The 17,505-nt window shown below is 35.3% G+C and overlaps 2 protein-coding genes across 5 annotated transcripts; one reads left to right on the top strand and one right to left on the bottom strand.

Moving 5' to 3' along the window:
• Positions 1-5,121: 5,121 nt before the first annotated feature.
• LOC104211055 (single-stranded DNA-binding protein WHY1, chloroplastic-like) lies at positions 5,122-8,685 on the bottom strand. Its single transcript, XM_009760051.2, has 7 exons — positions 8,296-8,685; positions 7,440-7,537; positions 7,236-7,328; positions 6,930-7,024; positions 6,556-6,629; positions 6,364-6,452; positions 5,122-5,529 (listed from the first exon to the last, which is right to left on the bottom strand). Exons 1-7 carry the CDS (start codon positions 8,534-8,536, stop codon positions 5,410-5,412), a joined length of 810 nt encoding a protein of 269 aa, XP_009758353.1. The 5' UTR covers positions 8,537-8,685; the 3' UTR covers positions 5,122-5,409.
• A 4,019-nt stretch (positions 8,686-12,704) lies between these two features.
• Positions 12,705-17,467, top strand: LOC104211054 (uncharacterized). 4 transcript variants are annotated; one of them, XM_070160258.1, is made up of 9 exons: positions 12,724-13,006; positions 13,727-13,782; positions 14,033-14,195; positions 15,074-15,162; positions 15,622-15,754; positions 15,999-16,091; positions 16,372-16,474; positions 16,857-16,910; positions 17,016-17,103. In XM_070160258.1, exons 1-8 carry the CDS (start codon positions 12,830-12,832, stop codon positions 16,907-16,909), a joined length of 867 nt encoding a protein of 288 aa, XP_070016359.1. In that variant the 5' UTR covers positions 12,724-12,829; the 3' UTR covers position 16,910; positions 17,016-17,103. The 4 variants fall into 4 exon arrangements, with proteins under 4 accessions (XP_009758351.1, XP_070016359.1, XP_070016358.1 ...); XM_009760049.2 differs by lacking the exon at positions 16,857-16,910 and having other exon boundaries at positions 12,705-13,006; positions 17,016-17,467; XM_070160257.1 differs by having other exon boundaries at positions 16,857-17,114.
• The last annotated feature ends 38 nt before the right edge of the window (positions 17,468-17,505 follow it).

Here is a 17,505-nt window from a genome sequence, read left to right as displayed (position 1 = left end):
ATGAATTGAAACTTTTAGGATATGAGTTGAACTTTTAGGAAATAAATTGAACCTTTAGCATATGTATTGAACCTTTAGGATATGACTTGAACTTTTAGTTTATGTTTAAACTCGTAGGATATGAATATAACTTTTAGTTTTTAGGTTTTGTTCTTGTGAATTGAATTTTTAGGATATGAATTGAAACTTTTAGGATATGAGTTGAATTTTTAGGATATAAATAGAAATTTTAGGATATGACTTGAACTTTTGTGGATATGAATTGAACCTTTAGGATATAAATTGAACTTTTAGTTTATGTTTAAACTCGTAGGATAAGAATTGATGAACTTTTAGTTTTTAGGTTTTGTTCTTGTGAATTGAACTTGTACGATATAAATTGAAGCTTTTATGTATGACTTGAACTTTTTACGATATGAGTTGAAACTTTTAGGATATGAGTTGAACTTTTAGGAAATAAATTGAACCTTTAGGATATGTATTGAACCTTTAGGATATGACTTGAAGTTTTAGTTTATGTTTAAACTCGTAAGATATGAATATAACTTTTAGTTTTTAGGTTTTGTTCTTGTGAATTGAACTTGTAGGATATAAATTGAAGCTTTTATGTATGACTTGAACTTTTTAGGATATGAATTGAAACTTTTAGGATATGAGTTGAACTTTTAGGAAATAAATTGAACCTTTAGCATATGTATTGAACCTTTAGGATATGACTTGAACTTTTAGTTTATGTTTAAACTCGTAGGATATGAATATAACTTTTAGTTTTTAGGTTTTGTTCTTGTGAATTGAACTTGTAGGATATAAATTGAAACTTTTAGGATATGAGTTGAATTTTTAGGATATAAATAGAAATTTTAGGATATGACTTGAACTTTTGTGGATATGAATTGAACCTTTAGGATATAAATTGAACTTTTAGTTTATGTTTAAACTCGTAGGATAAGAATTGATGAACTTTTAGTTTTTAGGTTTTGTTCTTGTGAATTGAACTTGTACGATATAAATTGAAATTTTACGATATGACTTGAACTTTTTACGATATGAGTTGAACCTTTAGGATATGACTTGAACTTTTGTGGATATGAATTGAAGGTTTAGGATATGAATTGAACTTTTAGTTTATGTTTTGGAATTTTAGATTGCCGGAGGATTATTAGAAGAGGTTGATGACGTTATTAGACATGCAATAGAACTTCCACCAAGAATAACTAAGACACAGTACCTGGCAAAGTGTGCCTTTAATTGTTCTTCTCATTAGCGACAATGATGATGAGAAGGCAATGGCATGTGTTTCAAATAGTGATGGTGTAGGTAGGAATTTAGTATTTTCTAAGTAGATAAAAGAAGAGCTTATAAAGTAATTTTGTACCTCATTTTCCATGAGGAAAAGAAGTTTAATTGAGAGTGACAAGGTTGATGAAGACGGAATGTGTTCTGTTGGTCATGGTAGTTCCCATAGAATGAGGATCATAATACTCTATGATGACAGAGATTATAGGAAGTTTTGTTCTAAATTTTCTTTCAAGTCTGATCCGTACTAGCTTACTGTGATATTGGTGATATTTATTCGGATTCAGACAATGATTTGACCGACAAAAGTATGGAAATGCTCTTAAAAAGAATTAAAGGTAAAATCTTTTCAGCATCCTTCTCTACCAAGAAAAACATTTTACCTTTAATTCTTTTTAAGAGCATTTCCATACTTTTGTCGGTCAAATCATTGTCTAAATCCAAAGAAATATCACCAATATCATATTAAGCTTGTACGGATCAGACTTGGAAGAAAGTTTAGAACAAAACTTCTTATAATCTTTGTCATCATAGAGTCTTATGATCCTCGCTTTATGGGAATTGTCATGACCAACGGAAAACATTCTGTCTTCATCAACGTTGTCACTATCAATCAAACTTCTTTTCCTCTTGGAAAGTGAAGTAGAGAATTCCTCTATAACCTCTTTTATCTACTTAGGAAATGTTAAATCCTACCTATACCATCACTATTTTGAAACACATGTCGTTGCCTTCTCATTATCATTGTAGCTATAGAGATCAACAATTGATCAAAGACACACCCTGTCAGGTACTGTATCCAAGTTATTCTCTGTATCCAAGTTCATCCCGAGCTTTATGATGCCAATGAAGCAAGATGAGCTATTCAATAAAACTCGTATTGTAAAGAAGAAGAAAGAGACTGATTCAGAAAGGAGGGTCGAGCCTCGACTATATACATGTAAGTTTTTTACTTTTCATTAAGTATTTTGATTTACTTTTATATAAATTTTGAAATACTAATTCAATATATATAATTTTTCATATAGGTTCGCTTCACATGCAGCTGACGTGGGGGAATTCATACGCAGTCAACCACCTAATGAATCGGGCGAGGCAATCCAACTTTCGGACGAGGATGCTGAAAGAACACTCCTTGAGTACTTTATATACTTTGAACTAGACAAAAAAATTTAGTTCTATTGTGTTAGTTCTTTTTAGTTCGAATGGGCTTGTAATAAGCGTTAACTTAGTTTTGTTAGCTTAATGTGTTAGTTCTATTGATTGTTGCTTTTAATTGTTGTTGTTGTTGTTGCTGGCATAAAATGCCTGTTTAGGATGTTTGGTAAGCTGGCAGGTGGTGTAGCTGCCAAAACAGGCAGTTTCTGCCAAAAATATACCAAGAAAAGCGACCAACTTTGGTCTCTATTTGGTTGCATTTCACTATAAAAAAAATAATTTTCTGGGCAATAGCGACCAACCTTGGTCGCTACCTGCCCAGATTTCTATTAAAAAATATAATTTCTGGAAATATACCGACCAATGTTGGTCGCTTATCTTTAAAAAAAATTAAATTCTTGAATTTAGCGACCAACTTTGGTCTCTATTGTCCAGATTTTAAAATATAATATTTGGATTAGAGACCAAAGTTGGTCGCTTTCTAATGATTAATGATAAATTAAAAACAACGTATTTCATATGTAGAGACCAACTTTGGTCGCCAAATTTATATTATTAAATTAATATAGCGACCAAAGTTGGTCACTAAAGTCAAAATCAGAATATTTGGTCCTTTTAACTTAGAGACCAAAGTTGGTCGCTAATTAGCGACCAACTTTGGTCCCTAAAATAAAGGGACCAGCAATATTGCGACCAGGCATGTTTGGTCGCTTTTTGGTCGCTTTTAGGCCTATAAGCGACCAACTTTGGTCGCTTTTTACCGGATTTCTAGTAGTGGCTAAAACAAAATTTACCGGAAAAATATGGGAAATAATTAACACAAATTTGCTTGAATTCATTAGAAGTAGTATATCATTCTCTATAATTCAACTAGGAAACAAATAATTGATCCATGAATATTTTCATGATTTCATCAATAGTCAATTAAGGGGTCGGTGCAAACTGCAATAGCAATTGCATATTAATTAAATAGCACATAAATATTTATCTAATCCGTTCTCATGGATCAAACAATATTAATAGTTGCTTTATATATTTAGTTACTTAGGTGGGCAAGTAAACCTAAATGATTAAGTTTAATCATTTATCCTATAAAGTCTAACCTTTTCCTCTTTGAAAACAGCCAAAACTTATACATATGACGATTTCGAGTGTGATGGTCAATGAGTTAGTAGATCATACACTGTGTTTCAACTAACTTTAGTATTATAAGTTAGCTGTTTGTATGATTAATCTTTTAACTAAGTCACACTTTTATTAATAAAAACATACATCTAATAAACACTATGATGCTTGAGTGATGCGTGACCAAAATGAATTAATATATTTTCAGATAAAATAGAAATTGACGAACTCATAATGTAAGGTAGTTGTTGAAGGTGTGAAGTTTGCAAATCATCTAGTATTAGTTTTTTACTTTCATAAAAGGTAAAAGGTTGGTGTCTTCATCACTTATTATGGCTTTTAAATAGAAGAATTTATTATTAAATGTCTAATAGGTCTTCAAAGACGTTAGTGACTATCGTTGAGATGACGTGAAATTAATCTGAATAAAATACTAAACTTTTTTATTCACTAATCTTTGAGTTATCGTTGAGAAGAAAGAAAAATAAAATGAAAAGAATAATTTAAAAAATAAATAATCTGGCTTAAGAAAAGTACAGTTTACATAATTTTGGTCATGGGCTTTGTCTAAGATCCATCATCCTTGAAACTTGAAAGGTCTATGTTACGTCATTTTGATCTTTTGGATACGATGAATAAAGATGGCAACGAAATGCACTGATGATATTGTTCGTGTTGAATCTAGACCTTCACACATCACTAGGATCTTAAATGCATTATATATTTAACATTTCTCCTTATTTTAGCTGTGTAGAGTGCTAGATTCACTTTTTAAGACTCTTGCATCCTTCCGCCATTTGCCCCATCATCAGTTAAGGTAATTATGCTGACATCCTATGTTAGCACATTACTGATATTATTCATTTCCACCATGCATAACTTTAAAATGTGTCCCTAAGGTCTTAAGCTTTCTTCATTATATATCTCTTCCATGTTCTCATGTATTAACTGTGGTATACTTTTTTCTTCTTGGTTGTTGGCCGATTGTGCGTGGAACATCGGGTCATATTTATTTGTTGATTTAAATAGTATGGTCCTTATATGGGTGAGCGTGCTGAGTCAAAAACATTCTCTCTATCACCACAAGGTAGGGGTTAAGTCTATCTCCACAAGGTAGGGGGTTAGGTCTGGCATACACATTATCTTTCTCAGACCCTACTCGTGGGGATATACTGGGTATGTTGGTGAGCATGAGGCAATTTTCCCTAGTATTTGTGCCCTCAAATATTCTTGTATTCTTCCTTACATGGACAAGCATGCTGAGGAATAATACATGTTTGGGCAAATTTCACTTGTATTTGTACACTTCTCTACTTTAGTAGAACATGTAAATACAGTAGAGAAATCCTCAAGTACTCTTTGGACCTCTTAAAACATTGCTATGCACAGGTCAGACAGTGCCAACCTCATTCTTGAGGCAAATATCAGCTCAAAAATTCCCTTGTTTGACAAGCTGACAGCTTTCCTCTTTTGTGATTCTGGGAAAAGCCAGGTGGAATAGCATATAATCCTGAACTAAGGACATAAAAAGAACCAAATAGGTTGGCGAAAACTATTCAACAGAATAATCAGTGAATGGGAATTTCCACTGCAATATGGCTACACAATAAACACACCTAGACACAACACAACTACATTAAATCACCATTACAACAAGAGAGTTAATTCAACCGTCGCGGAAACTTCTAGGAAAGCACTCCCAGTTAAAACCCCTTGTAGAATCAATGGAGGGTGCAAGTCAAAGAGGGTCATACAAAATTTTGATCAAAGGGCCAAAGAACATCCTGCTCCTCGATCATAGCACAGATAACGTACTCTATCCTGCCAGAACTATCTACTCCATTCTAAATCAGCACCTGATCTTGGATTTGCATTGTTTGAACGGCTGGCATCTTCAGGCTTGAAGGAATTCACAGCAGTGTGCCAACCTAAAAGGTATGGCACAACAAACTGCAAGAAAATCAGCAGAAAACGTGTTAGAAGAGTAACACTGCTGGAAAGAAAGAGGAGAATAAATATCAACCAGAAAGAAGAACCACCTTGAAATTTCAACACCGACAATGATCACAAAGGGTTAGCTAGTCATAATGCTTCATTTTTAGCAAGAGGAATAGTCGAAGGAGGGCAATGTTGTTGGCAAAGAATTCTATGGACGGAATTATACTTGACACCTTGAAGATAGCTTCATTCTAATATGATTTAACTTGTAGTATAACATGAGGCACTTTTTGAAAAGCAAGATTCAGCTTCCACCACTTGCTATTAGTCCAAAATGCAAGAAAAGTAACAGGAGAAAGCTTATCAACTAAATTCCAAGGTTTTCACAATAAAGCACAAAGTACTCTGCATCTGAATGGACTCTGACCACTTTGCAAGGTCCAGGGGGACCTAAAGAAGAAAGCAATTCCCCGAAATAGAATGATCCTAAGATATTTCTACTTAGGTTGCCAAGTCTTAAGCTTGCAAAAGTTGCCACTAGTCTTATTTCTTTCTCCATTCTCATCCACGTTAATGGCAAACAATGGGGCTATTGAAATATTCACGGGGTCAACCCTGTCATTGAATCCTGACTAGGGAATTTAAGCAAAAATCAAAGGAACTGGATCTATACGTAGCATAAATAGCCAGCTATCTGCATGCATGAACTTTGGCAAAATTCGCTATTTAGCGCCACAAGCTGACAAAAATCAAGAGGCTTACTAGCTTAACAGAATATGACATGGGTGAGGAAACAATTAACGACTATATATCAACAAAAAAACTGGGAGACCAGCTTCATCTTACATTGAATGCTGAGATAAGAACTGCAAACTCTGCCTTTGTAACAGGGATGTAAATGTTCTCATCCAAATTAATAAGCTTGTTCTGAACACCTGCATTCATTAAAGAAGGAAGGCAAACAAGTTATGTTCTATGGTTCAGAAATAAAATGTCCAATTTTCACTGTAATAGAGTGTCAAGGAAGAAGGTGATTACTGAGATTGAAGAAGTGACCAGAGCCATCCGGAAGTGGCTCAACCTTCAACACCTTCCTGACTTTACCTTCATCACTGCAAAGCACATATAAGATGGCTTCTTAGAACTTAAACCAATGAGAATACATAGTATCAATTAATTCCCAACACATAGAATGCCTATCAATTAAAAATATTGATCTCCAAGCCAGTATTCTAATAAATACCGTACATTTATGCCTACAAATACATCGACATAAACAAATCATAACCGTATCCAGGACAGTCGATTGATGGTAACTGCAGCTAATTGCCAAATCAGTGGTTACTACAATGTTCACATTAGGAATCAATAACACTAGGTTTTGTGACGTTGCGAAAAAATGTAGGTGTTACCTTCTTCCTTTGTTTGGATCATGGAAAAATTCACATGAATCTTTTGCACCAAGGCTGATAAGAGATCCCATTTCAGTCACAGACAATGAGAAGACCTGAAAACACAAAGGCACTTGGAAATCAACACAAGGAGAGCAGAAATAATGCCCGACTAGATGGCACACTCACCATGTTAGCAAAAAGTGTCATGGACATGTCCGCCACAAATAACTACTACATATTCTACTACCTGATGATTATATCGAAGCTAAGCCTCGCCCATGAGTTCAGCAGTGGGGCAAAGAGAGGAATTAAGGTAAAGATTACCTGCTTTCTACCCCAATCATACTGGCGAACACCAGCAGCAGGTGCAAACTGAAGCAGCACGAAACCCTCTCTTGAAAGTTTGAAGGCCCCTGACTGCTCCATAATTTACAACAACCAAAGTAGGCATTAAATTACTACCAATTCCTCAATAACTCATAAAGTTTAAGCAGAAGAAGGGCAACCCAAACACATGGGGAAGCATACGTCTAAAGGTGAGAACTCTGGAGGCCGAGGGTCGACAGTGAGAGCTGCCTTCCCTTTGTATATCGAGTATCCAACATAAACCTTAGGCGTAGATGCCCCTAGAAAAACAAGAACAATTTTAATTCTTTCATACCACGAAATGGCTCATAAGCATATAAACTAACCAAGTCACTACAAACCAATACTACTCATGCTCTAAGCACAATGTACTAGAAAAGACAATACAAAAGGTAGAAGGGAGACAAAACTCTTTCTCAGACGAAATCAAAAGCGGGAAAACATTCTGACATTTTCGTTAATGACTACAGCTCGAAAAGTATTTCAGTATTTCCCGAAATTCTCTGTGGCCATCAGCAACTGCCAATACTGAACTTCAGTATTTGAAATACGAGTGAAATATTGAAAAATTTGTTTGTGGAGCATTTGAACTAAAATAATGGTTTTTTTTACTCCCAAATCTTCAACCTTTTTCCAAGTAAAATTCATGTCCAAACACAACAACTTGCAATGCTCTTTCCAACTTCAGCTTCAAATCCTCTTTCTTTTTCTTTTTTTTTCCAATTTCCACCAAATATTTTCCAAATGCCTAATATAGACTGCACCTACAACAAACAACTGTAAATCAAGCAAAAAGCAACTATTTGAGTGTAACAAATGAAGCAAATAGGGGAATTTTAGCAACAGCAATTCTCATTGTAGAAAAAGCCCTTAAACCTCAGCCATAGGCACCCAAAACCAAAACTCAGTCAGAGCTGGAATTTTAACTTAACCAGTCCATAAAATAGGAAAATAATAAAATAAAAACCAGACAGAGTCCAAGAAAGAAAACCCATTTGCAAAACTTAACAGAGTTTACCCTGTTGTTGCTGTTGCTGTTGCTGTTGCTGTTGAGGTTCAAAGTATTCAGAATGGCGGCATGTTAAGGAAAGGTTTCTAGGCAAAGCTTTAGAGCATTTTGTGTTGGAATATAAGGGGTTAATATTATTGAAGGAGGAGGAGAAAGAGAGAGGTTGATGATAGGGATAAGGGGAGGAGGTTTTAGAAGGGTTTTGGAGGTTAAGGCTAAACCCTGCAGGAGAAAGAGAAAGGTTTAACATGGCTTCTCAAATGGCTGACGGTAAATAATAAAGCTTTTATCTTTACCAAGAAACTTTTGCTGCCCAAGAATGGAAAGCCCTGTTCTTGGAGCGAACGAGCTTTCGGTTTAGTGCTGGAGAGAGGGAACAGGCATTTTGAGGGATAGTGTGTATTCTTCTAAATTAAAATGAAATTTACAATTTTAGCAAAAATATGGAATTAGGGTATTGCTATTTCGTCCGATACCCTAACATCGAAGTTCCTCTCTCTTTTCATAGTAGTTCTTATATTCCATGGTTACAAGTCAAATGACAAGAATAAATATGAAGTCACAAATTCTTACTTTATGCGTGATGGACTCTCATATTATATTGTCTATGCTCTAGTTATTAGATTTCAAACATATGGGATGTTAAGTTTGGCTCATACCAATTGTGGAGATATGTGTTTTTTGTATATTATAGAGCAATCCTCATATTATGACCTAGTTTTTTTGGGTTGCTTAGGTTCAAGGTCTATTTTAATTAAACCCATATTTAAAGGTGCAATCTTTTTTGATATTTTTGAGCTATTTATGGAGTCAAGTATAAGTTAGGTGCATTTTTTTTATTTTTGTCTATTTCTGGTATTTTTTGATATTTTTGATCTATTTATGGAGTCAACTACAACCTTTTAGGTGCATTTTTGCTCTTTTGGGGTCTATTTTTGGTGTTTTTGGTCTAATTCTTGAGTGCGGTGCATGTCACTATCCCAATTTTCCACTTTAGAATGTCGTGATGGCACTTAATCTCTAAGATTAGATAAGCCCAACATTTAATGATAGCTTAATAGAAATAACCAAACTAATGAGATACTAAAATAAAACCGGTAAGCTCGTATAAATTCCCAAAATAGAACATCATCAACATAATTCCTAGAATTGATGGAACTGAGTCATAAGTTTTACAGAATATTCTAAAACCTCTACTACAACACTGTGTGATAAAGGAAATAATAGAAATGAGAAGATAACGAAAGGTGACTCCGAGGCCTGCTGACGTCGAACAGGTATAACTTAAAGTCTCCAGAAAGCAGCTAACCAATCAATCACTAGCGTCCAGCACGGGCAGACGTACATGAATCTGCACAAAAATATGCAGAAGTGTAGTATGGGTACACCACAACGGTATTCAGTAAGTATCAAGCATAACATCGGTAGAGTAGTGACGAGGTCAAGTCAAGACACCTATTAGGAGAAAAAGAAACTAACAAAGTATAACATAATCAAAATATGAGCAGCGAGGAAGTAAATGGCAAGTAAACAGTTCCATAACGGAAATTAAGCAGTAAAGGCAACTAGGAGTAAGCACATGATGAATCAACAAGAAGACAAATACGAAAAATTACAAGTAAAACAACAATTCAACCAACATGCCTTTTCTACATGGAATGTACAAAAAGAAATCACAACCGAAATACTGTCTCGTATTCATATTTCACAATTCAATCACAATCTATCCTTATATCATCGCGTGAGCCTCACGTTTAGTTTTGAAAATCATTTTCTCCGAAATAGCTATACGCGTTTTAGCCCATCTTATCTCACCGCATAGCTTCAAGTAGTTCCCCTACTGGCAACACGCGTATTTATCTCACCACATGTATATCAAACCCTACCCTTATCACACTGCATGAGTATCAATATCACAACACAATAATAACTCGCACCACAAGTACCCATATGCCACAACTTGCTAAAAAGTCAACAATACCAATGTTTCCATAACAAATAGCTCATGGCTTAACCACAATGTGTACAAGAATTTCAATAATAACAAAAAGAATGAGAATTGCTCAACAAAGAAAGATATCTCAACAATTAGCAATTTCACCTCAATGTAATAACGACTTTTACAACTTCAACACCAATAACTCAACAAGAATATATTCCACGAAATAACAACTTCAAGTAGAAGTAATTCAACAACTAAAGAGGTAACAAGGCAATAAGAAAGACAATAACTTAAACTAAAATATATAAGAGCAAAATAATAAGTAAGAGGTAGAACAAGTACTAACAACATCAAATAAAGCATGTAAGAGTAGATCATGTAATAGTAGATTAACAATGAGAGATATAACATGTTATAGCAATTCAATTAAAGGCATGAAAAAGTCTAAATAACCTAAGCTGGTCAAATACCACATATAGTTAGCATACGCACTCGTCACCTTACGTACATGTCTTTCACATAACACAAATGGCTCAGTCAACCCAAATCCTAAGGCATAGTTCCCCCACAAAAAGTTAGGCAAGATGCTTACCTCAACTAGACCAACTCAACCCTCGGAAGTGGCTTTTCCCCTAAAATTTGCCTCCACATGGCTCAAATCTAACTAAAAATGACTTAATAACATCAAACAATGCAAGAGAAATCAATTACAATAGATAAAATTAGGATCTTTACACTTTTCCCAAAAAGTCAACTCCGGGCCCGCCTGGTCAGAAATCGGGTCCAAGGGTAGATTCCGACTACCCATAATTTCACGAGTCCATATATGTATTTTGTTTTCAAATCTGAGTCCAAATCAACTCTCAAAACTCAAATATTCATTTTTCAATACTTTGATAAAAATCCCTAAATTTTTTCTTTGATTCACATAAATTTTATGTTAAATCTATGATATAATCATGAAATGTAGTTGGAAATTAATTAGCATCACTTACCCAATGTTTGTAGGTGAAAATTCACTCTTCAAATTGCCTCATGCAGAGTCTAGGATTCTAAAATGAGAGAATATGATAAAAATTCCCGACTCTCAGCATTTTTGTTCAATCGTAGGTGTCGCATTTGCGACAGTAGATTTGCATTTGCGAACCCTCGAAATTGCAGAACATGGATCGCAATTTCGAACCCTGACAGCCTCCACAAAATTTGCAATTGCGGCAAAGGCTTCGCAATTGCGAACTAACTTCCTTCGCAAAAGTGACTGGTGGTCGCGATCGCGACCCAACCCAAGTATGTACTGACTTCCCAATTTACAAAGGGAAATGTCGCATTTGCGACATCTGCCATTCCCTACCTACTTCAGAATTGCGACATAGAGCACCAACACACCAACAAATTCAGTTTTCAGTCCAATCCTTCCAAACCACGTCTGAAACTCATTCGAGCCATCAAGGCTCCAAACAAAATATCAACACAAGTATAAAAATATCATACGAACTCGCTCGCGCGATCAAAATACGAATTTAACATCTAAAACTACGAATCAGACACCAAAACACATGAATTTCAAAGTAAAGTTCAAGAACTTGTAGAATTGCAACTAAGCGTCCGAATCATATCAAATCAACTCCAAATAATACCAAATTTTGCAGACAAGTTCTAAATAGCATAACGGACCTATTCCAAGTCACAAAATCAAATTCCGAATCCGATAGCCAAAATTCAACCTATGGTCAAACTTCTAAACCTCAAATTGCCAATTTTCGGCAAAACGACACAAATCAACCTATGTATCTCCGAATCCGATTTCGGGCATACGTCCAAGTCCAAAATCACGATACGAACCTATTGGAGCCTTCAAAACATAGTTCTGGGGCCGTTTCCATAAAAGTTAAACATTGGTCTACATAATCAACTTAAGCTTCTAAGCCAAGAGTGAAAGTGTCCAATTCAACCCAAAACCTTCCCGGAACGAAACCAATCAATCTTGTAAGTCATAAAGCCAAAATTACATATATGTAAAGTATCAAAAAGGTAAACAGGGCGCAAATACACAAAATAACCGGTGGAGTCATTATAGTGCAACTTCTTGAGATGCAGTTTCCGTTACCATCTACTATGTTTATGGTGTTCAGTGCACAATTAGTAGTGTAGTTTATCGGCTTCGACGAGACTTCCCTAGTATTTCTCGTTAAATTAATTTTTCCTTTCTCAACCAAAGTTTGCTTAATATTTTACGGATCAAATGTGCACATTTTTCACAAATTTAAAGGAGCAAAATTGTTCAAAATTATATATATAAGGGACCATTTTGAACCTACCCCAAATATAAGGATCATTCCAATAAACTCTTCCTCATTGTATATTATGGGAACCGTAGGATTCCCATGCAAGGGGTGCAGAAATATGAGCCGTAGATGGGAAAGTATGGAGCCCATTATCCAAAACATTTAAGACCAAAAGCAGAGGATAAAACAATGAAATCTTGCTGTCTACTTTGCATCCACATAACTCTTTATAAGATCAAAAACATCTCCAAACTAAATCTCTCTGCTGTTTCAATTCAAGGTAATCTATCATTACTTTCCATGAACTATAGCAAGAATGTCAGCAGCATTATGTTCATCATTTCGGGTAATGTTGCCTCAATGGAGATACTGTAACAAGAACTTGCACTACTGGATTTTGCCTCCTTCTAAGACAAAACTTAACTTCCTTTATTTTCCAATCTTCTCTTCTTTTACTGATGATGATTCTGTCAAACCCATCAAACAAAATCAGGTACTATTATTTTTTTAGTCTCTTCTGTTTTTACATAGACATATACTAACTTATGGCAGAGAAATGAGATGAAATGTGCTGTTTCTTATCCAATATACCATTAAAGTCGCAAAATTATTTTTGGTCACGTTAAAGATTATAACACTAAAGTCACATAATTATTTTTTGTCACATTTAAGCAACTGAGCTTGAGCTTCACCGACTATGAAAGTATAGTAACTAAACTATGGTGGTAAAATGTATTAACTTTACTTAGTGGTGAAGTACAATAGTGGCATATCGTCATAATGGGTAAAATTTAGTGGCTTAATTGATATAGTGGATAATGGGTATGATGCACAAGGCATCCCGCGATTAAGTAGATCTTGCGGAAGGACCGTACCGCAAAAAGTATAATATAGACAGTCTATTCTAATGCAAGCACTAGTGGCTGCTTTCATAGCTCGAACTCGTGATATACAGATCACGCGGAGAAAACTTTACCGTTGCTCCAAGGCTACCCTTCCAAGTAAATGCACCATCAAAATATAATTGTGACATTATTATTACCGTGTGAAAAGTTTAACTGTTATAGTGAATAAAGTTCAATGCGACATTTGTGACTTTAACTTTTATAAGTAGATAAAGTTAAATGACTATAGGTGAAATTAGCCTTTTGTTTCTTGAAATATTGTATGATAAGACTTAAGAGGGCTTACATTTCACTTGTTCTATTAACAGGTTATGTATGACCCTTCAGAGGAGCTCTTTGGACTTGCTGCTGATTTGCAGCCAAGGTTTTAGCTTCTTCTTTTTCTTCTGTTTCTATTTAATTGCTTGCATTAGTTCATGGATTATGTTTTGTTGCTGCTATAGTCATTGAAATCTGCATAGGCTGGTTATTTTGATAATTGAAGCATAAATTCTATACCCCTTCCTCATGATAAGGAACCCCTTTTCACGTATTTACTCGTAATTATCTATTGAGTAAGTTAACTATTGATCTTCCATCTGCATTCCTATGACCTGCTTTTATTCATTTTCCAGGAAGGTTGTTTCTAGTGCGTCGAGTCCAAGATCATGGTTTGGCCCAAACGGCCAATATATAAGAGAATTGCCGTGCCCGAGCTGCAGGGGAAGGGGCTACACTCCTTGTATTGAATGTGGAATAGAGAGATCCAGTTTAGATTGTTCATTGTGTAATGGAAAGGTAACTTCTTTTCTGGCTTATGTGTGCCATACCTCCGGTTCATATTATCTGTCTTTAAAGGTTATTGTACACCTAAGTTGCTCGGACTCGGGTGTGGGTATCCGATACGGGTGTGGATCTAGAGGTCGGATCTTTCATGATCTAAATCTTAAGATACGGGTGCGGCTAAAAATAATTCAAATATCTAAAAATAGAGCTATAAAAATATGTCTCCATTATGAGACATTATGTGGAAATCATACAAGGTATTCCGAAAAAAAAAACAAATAAGGATCAAGAGTAGTATCCGAGAAGAAGAGAAAAGGAAAATGACCGACATAGAAGTTTCTATATACAAGATATTCCATTTTCTTCAATTTCACCCTAACTTTTGTTTTGATTTCAAAAATCATTGTATTTGTCCCGAATTCCTTTATTGATTTTGGTCAAAGTACCCAAAATTGTTGACCAAATTCGATACAGATCCCACACCTACTACCATACCCACATCGTATCGACACAGGTGCGGCATCAACGGTGAACAGTTCGAGCAACTTTGTTGTACACCCCTTAAGAAAGACATTTAATAGCCTTAATCGTAAAAATGTGCTCTATTTGTTTAAATTAAACATCTCACTTGATTAACACTCCACTAATTGGAACAGACGAACAGTAAGGGTAGGTTCGCAAAAAAAGAAAGTAATAAATGATTTCTTGTTTTTCTAAAACGTCAAATATTTTGAGATATATTCCATTTGCGTAAGCGACTACTATTTGGGACAGGTGGGAGTGAGCTCTAAACTTACCTAAACATACACTTGATATGTCTGCTGGAATATCGATGCGATGCTCATCTATACAAGAGCTATGTTCTTAATAGAAGTTTTCATGTACGGCAGGGTATGATGACTTGTCATCAGTGCAGTGGAGATTGTGTCATTTGGGAAGAGTCTATCGACGAAAGGCCTTGGGAGAAAGCTCGGTCAAGGTAAATATTTCCTGCTTCATGTTTCAATCAGATTCCATTTTGCGAAAGTCATGTGTCCTCACTTTAATATTATTACATCGAGCACATAAGTTTGCTCTATAATCAAGTTCATCATTGTGCTACTCGATATATACCAACATGTTTACCTTGCCATCTGTGAGACTTCCTCCCTATTCCTATGGGTCGAGTGAGCAGAAACTTTCAATCTTTCTGATCTTTCTCCTTATTATGGTGAAGAAAGCACTAACGACTCAGGGGTGAGTCTTCTTCAGTTTGAGGTGGAGAACATTTGGCTTAAGTATGGCATTATGTTTTATGTAGTTACTTAACCATGTTTTATATTCTGCATCAGGCATCTTGTGTTGTAACCTTTCTTTCTTCCTATTTATATTACAAGCAATATTTCTTGGGGAATTTAGGTAACGTTGCCTTATAAGAAGCCTACATGATCTTTTTCAGTTCCCCTTTAAAAGTAAAGGAAGACGATGAAGTGGACAACTTAGACATAAAGCTTGATGCGAAGAGGAAAACTAAGCGTGTCTACCAATCTCCAAATACAGAAGTCAATTTGAAGATCAGCAGATCATTAAAAGTTAGTATTCATTTTTCTTTTAGTACCCTAGTTGTCCTCTCCACTAGCATAATTTTTCTTCAATCAAACTATTGGCACTTGGTTTCCTTATTTTGACGTTTCTATTTCACCATTATTATTGCATGGACAATGTAGTGAACCTTTCATTTGGATGATTCTTTGGATCCCTATGCAAATTCTTAAACTTCAGACGGATTCGTCAATTCTTGAATATAATCTTTTTTGTTTAGTTGGATGATTGCAGAGCTTAAATGCAAAGACTGGACTATTTAGTAAGAGAATGAAGATTATCCATGGCGATCCCACGCTTCATGCACAAAGAGTAGCTGCTATTAAGGTTTGACTTATCAACTTCATATCTAAATGATTGACCTCTAGCTATGCAAGTTCTGCTAACTCATTATAAGTTACTGCACGGAGCATGTCGGTCTGATTTTTCCTACGAGAGAAGTATGCAACATGTTAAAAAGTCATTTAAAGTTATCAATCATGATGTAAAACTAACATAAATTGCAGATAATGATTGGAATAGATGAGGTAGAATGGGGAGAGTATTTTCTCAACATTGCTTCAGCCAAACCTTAAAGTTTTAATTCGACATAATACTTGTTATGCAGAAAGCAAAGGGGACGCCTGCTGCTAGAAAACGTGCCTCCGATTCCATGAAAGATTACTTCCGTGATCCAGATAACCGTCGCAAGAGAAGTATATCCATGAAAGGTCTATAAAGTTTTTGCTCATGTCACACTTAAAATAATGGTAGTTTTGCTTTCTTCTTTGATTATATCATAGTTGTACTGAAGATGTCAAAAACGACCCCTTAATGTTCTGTTAATGGTCTTGAACTATTACACTACAGAAAATGATTACTGTAAACCATTAAACACTTAAACATGGAAAGATTTTATTCTTGTTTCCCTTCATTTACCTGTCGCAAAAAGTTGAGTTCACCATTTGGCTTTTGCGGCATAAATATTGCATATAGCTCTTGATATTCAAGCACTACATCTTATTGGCATTTTCTGTAGGGGGTTTTGGGGAGGGGGGGGGGGTTCTGGATTTGATATGGATCACTCACATTATTATCCTTTTCACTTATCAGAAAAGCCAATGTCTTGGTACATTTTCCTGAATATCAAGTGGTGCTCTCATTAAGGTCTTCTGTTTATACTGAATTCGATATGCTTTTTTGTTTGAGAATTGTTTAATGAGAGCATGTTTCTCTCAAGAAGAAGTTAATAGCTGATTTATCTAATTGCAGGGGTGAAATTTTACTGTAAAAATTGTGGACAGGAAGGGCATAGGAGCAACTACTGTCCAGAAATTCGAGACAATACAGATAGACGTTATAGATGTCGATTATGTGGAGCAAAGGGTCATAACAGAAGAACCTGCTTAAAGTCAAGCTTAATTGTACCGAAGAAGATGGTCAAGATTAACCATCATTGCAGCAAGTGTCGAAGAACTGGCCATAATAGAAGGACATGCAACCAAAAGAAGAATGAGACTAAAGTTGTTGCTACAATCAATAGTTCTGCTACTCGGGCAAAGAGAACTTATAGCTGCAGTGTGTGCTTAGGGAAAGGGCACAATGCTCGGACATGTCTTCATAAAAACAACTCCAAAAGAAGATAGTTCTTTGTAAGGAAATTCCTTATGTCTGACTTTGTTCACATATATCAATTAATCCAATATTCTGTTTCTTTTCTGATAGTTCTCCGTTTTAAATGTTTGTTCGATTGAAAACATTG

Source organism: Nicotiana sylvestris, chromosome 10, assembly GCF_000393655.2.
Source record: "Nicotiana sylvestris chromosome 10, ASM39365v2, whole genome shotgun sequence".
NCBI classification, from domain to species: Eukaryota; Viridiplantae; Streptophyta; class Magnoliopsida; order Solanales; family Solanaceae; genus Nicotiana; species Nicotiana sylvestris.
Note: the sequence above shows the minus strand (reverse complement) of the source record. Positions and strands in the feature narration are given on the sequence as shown.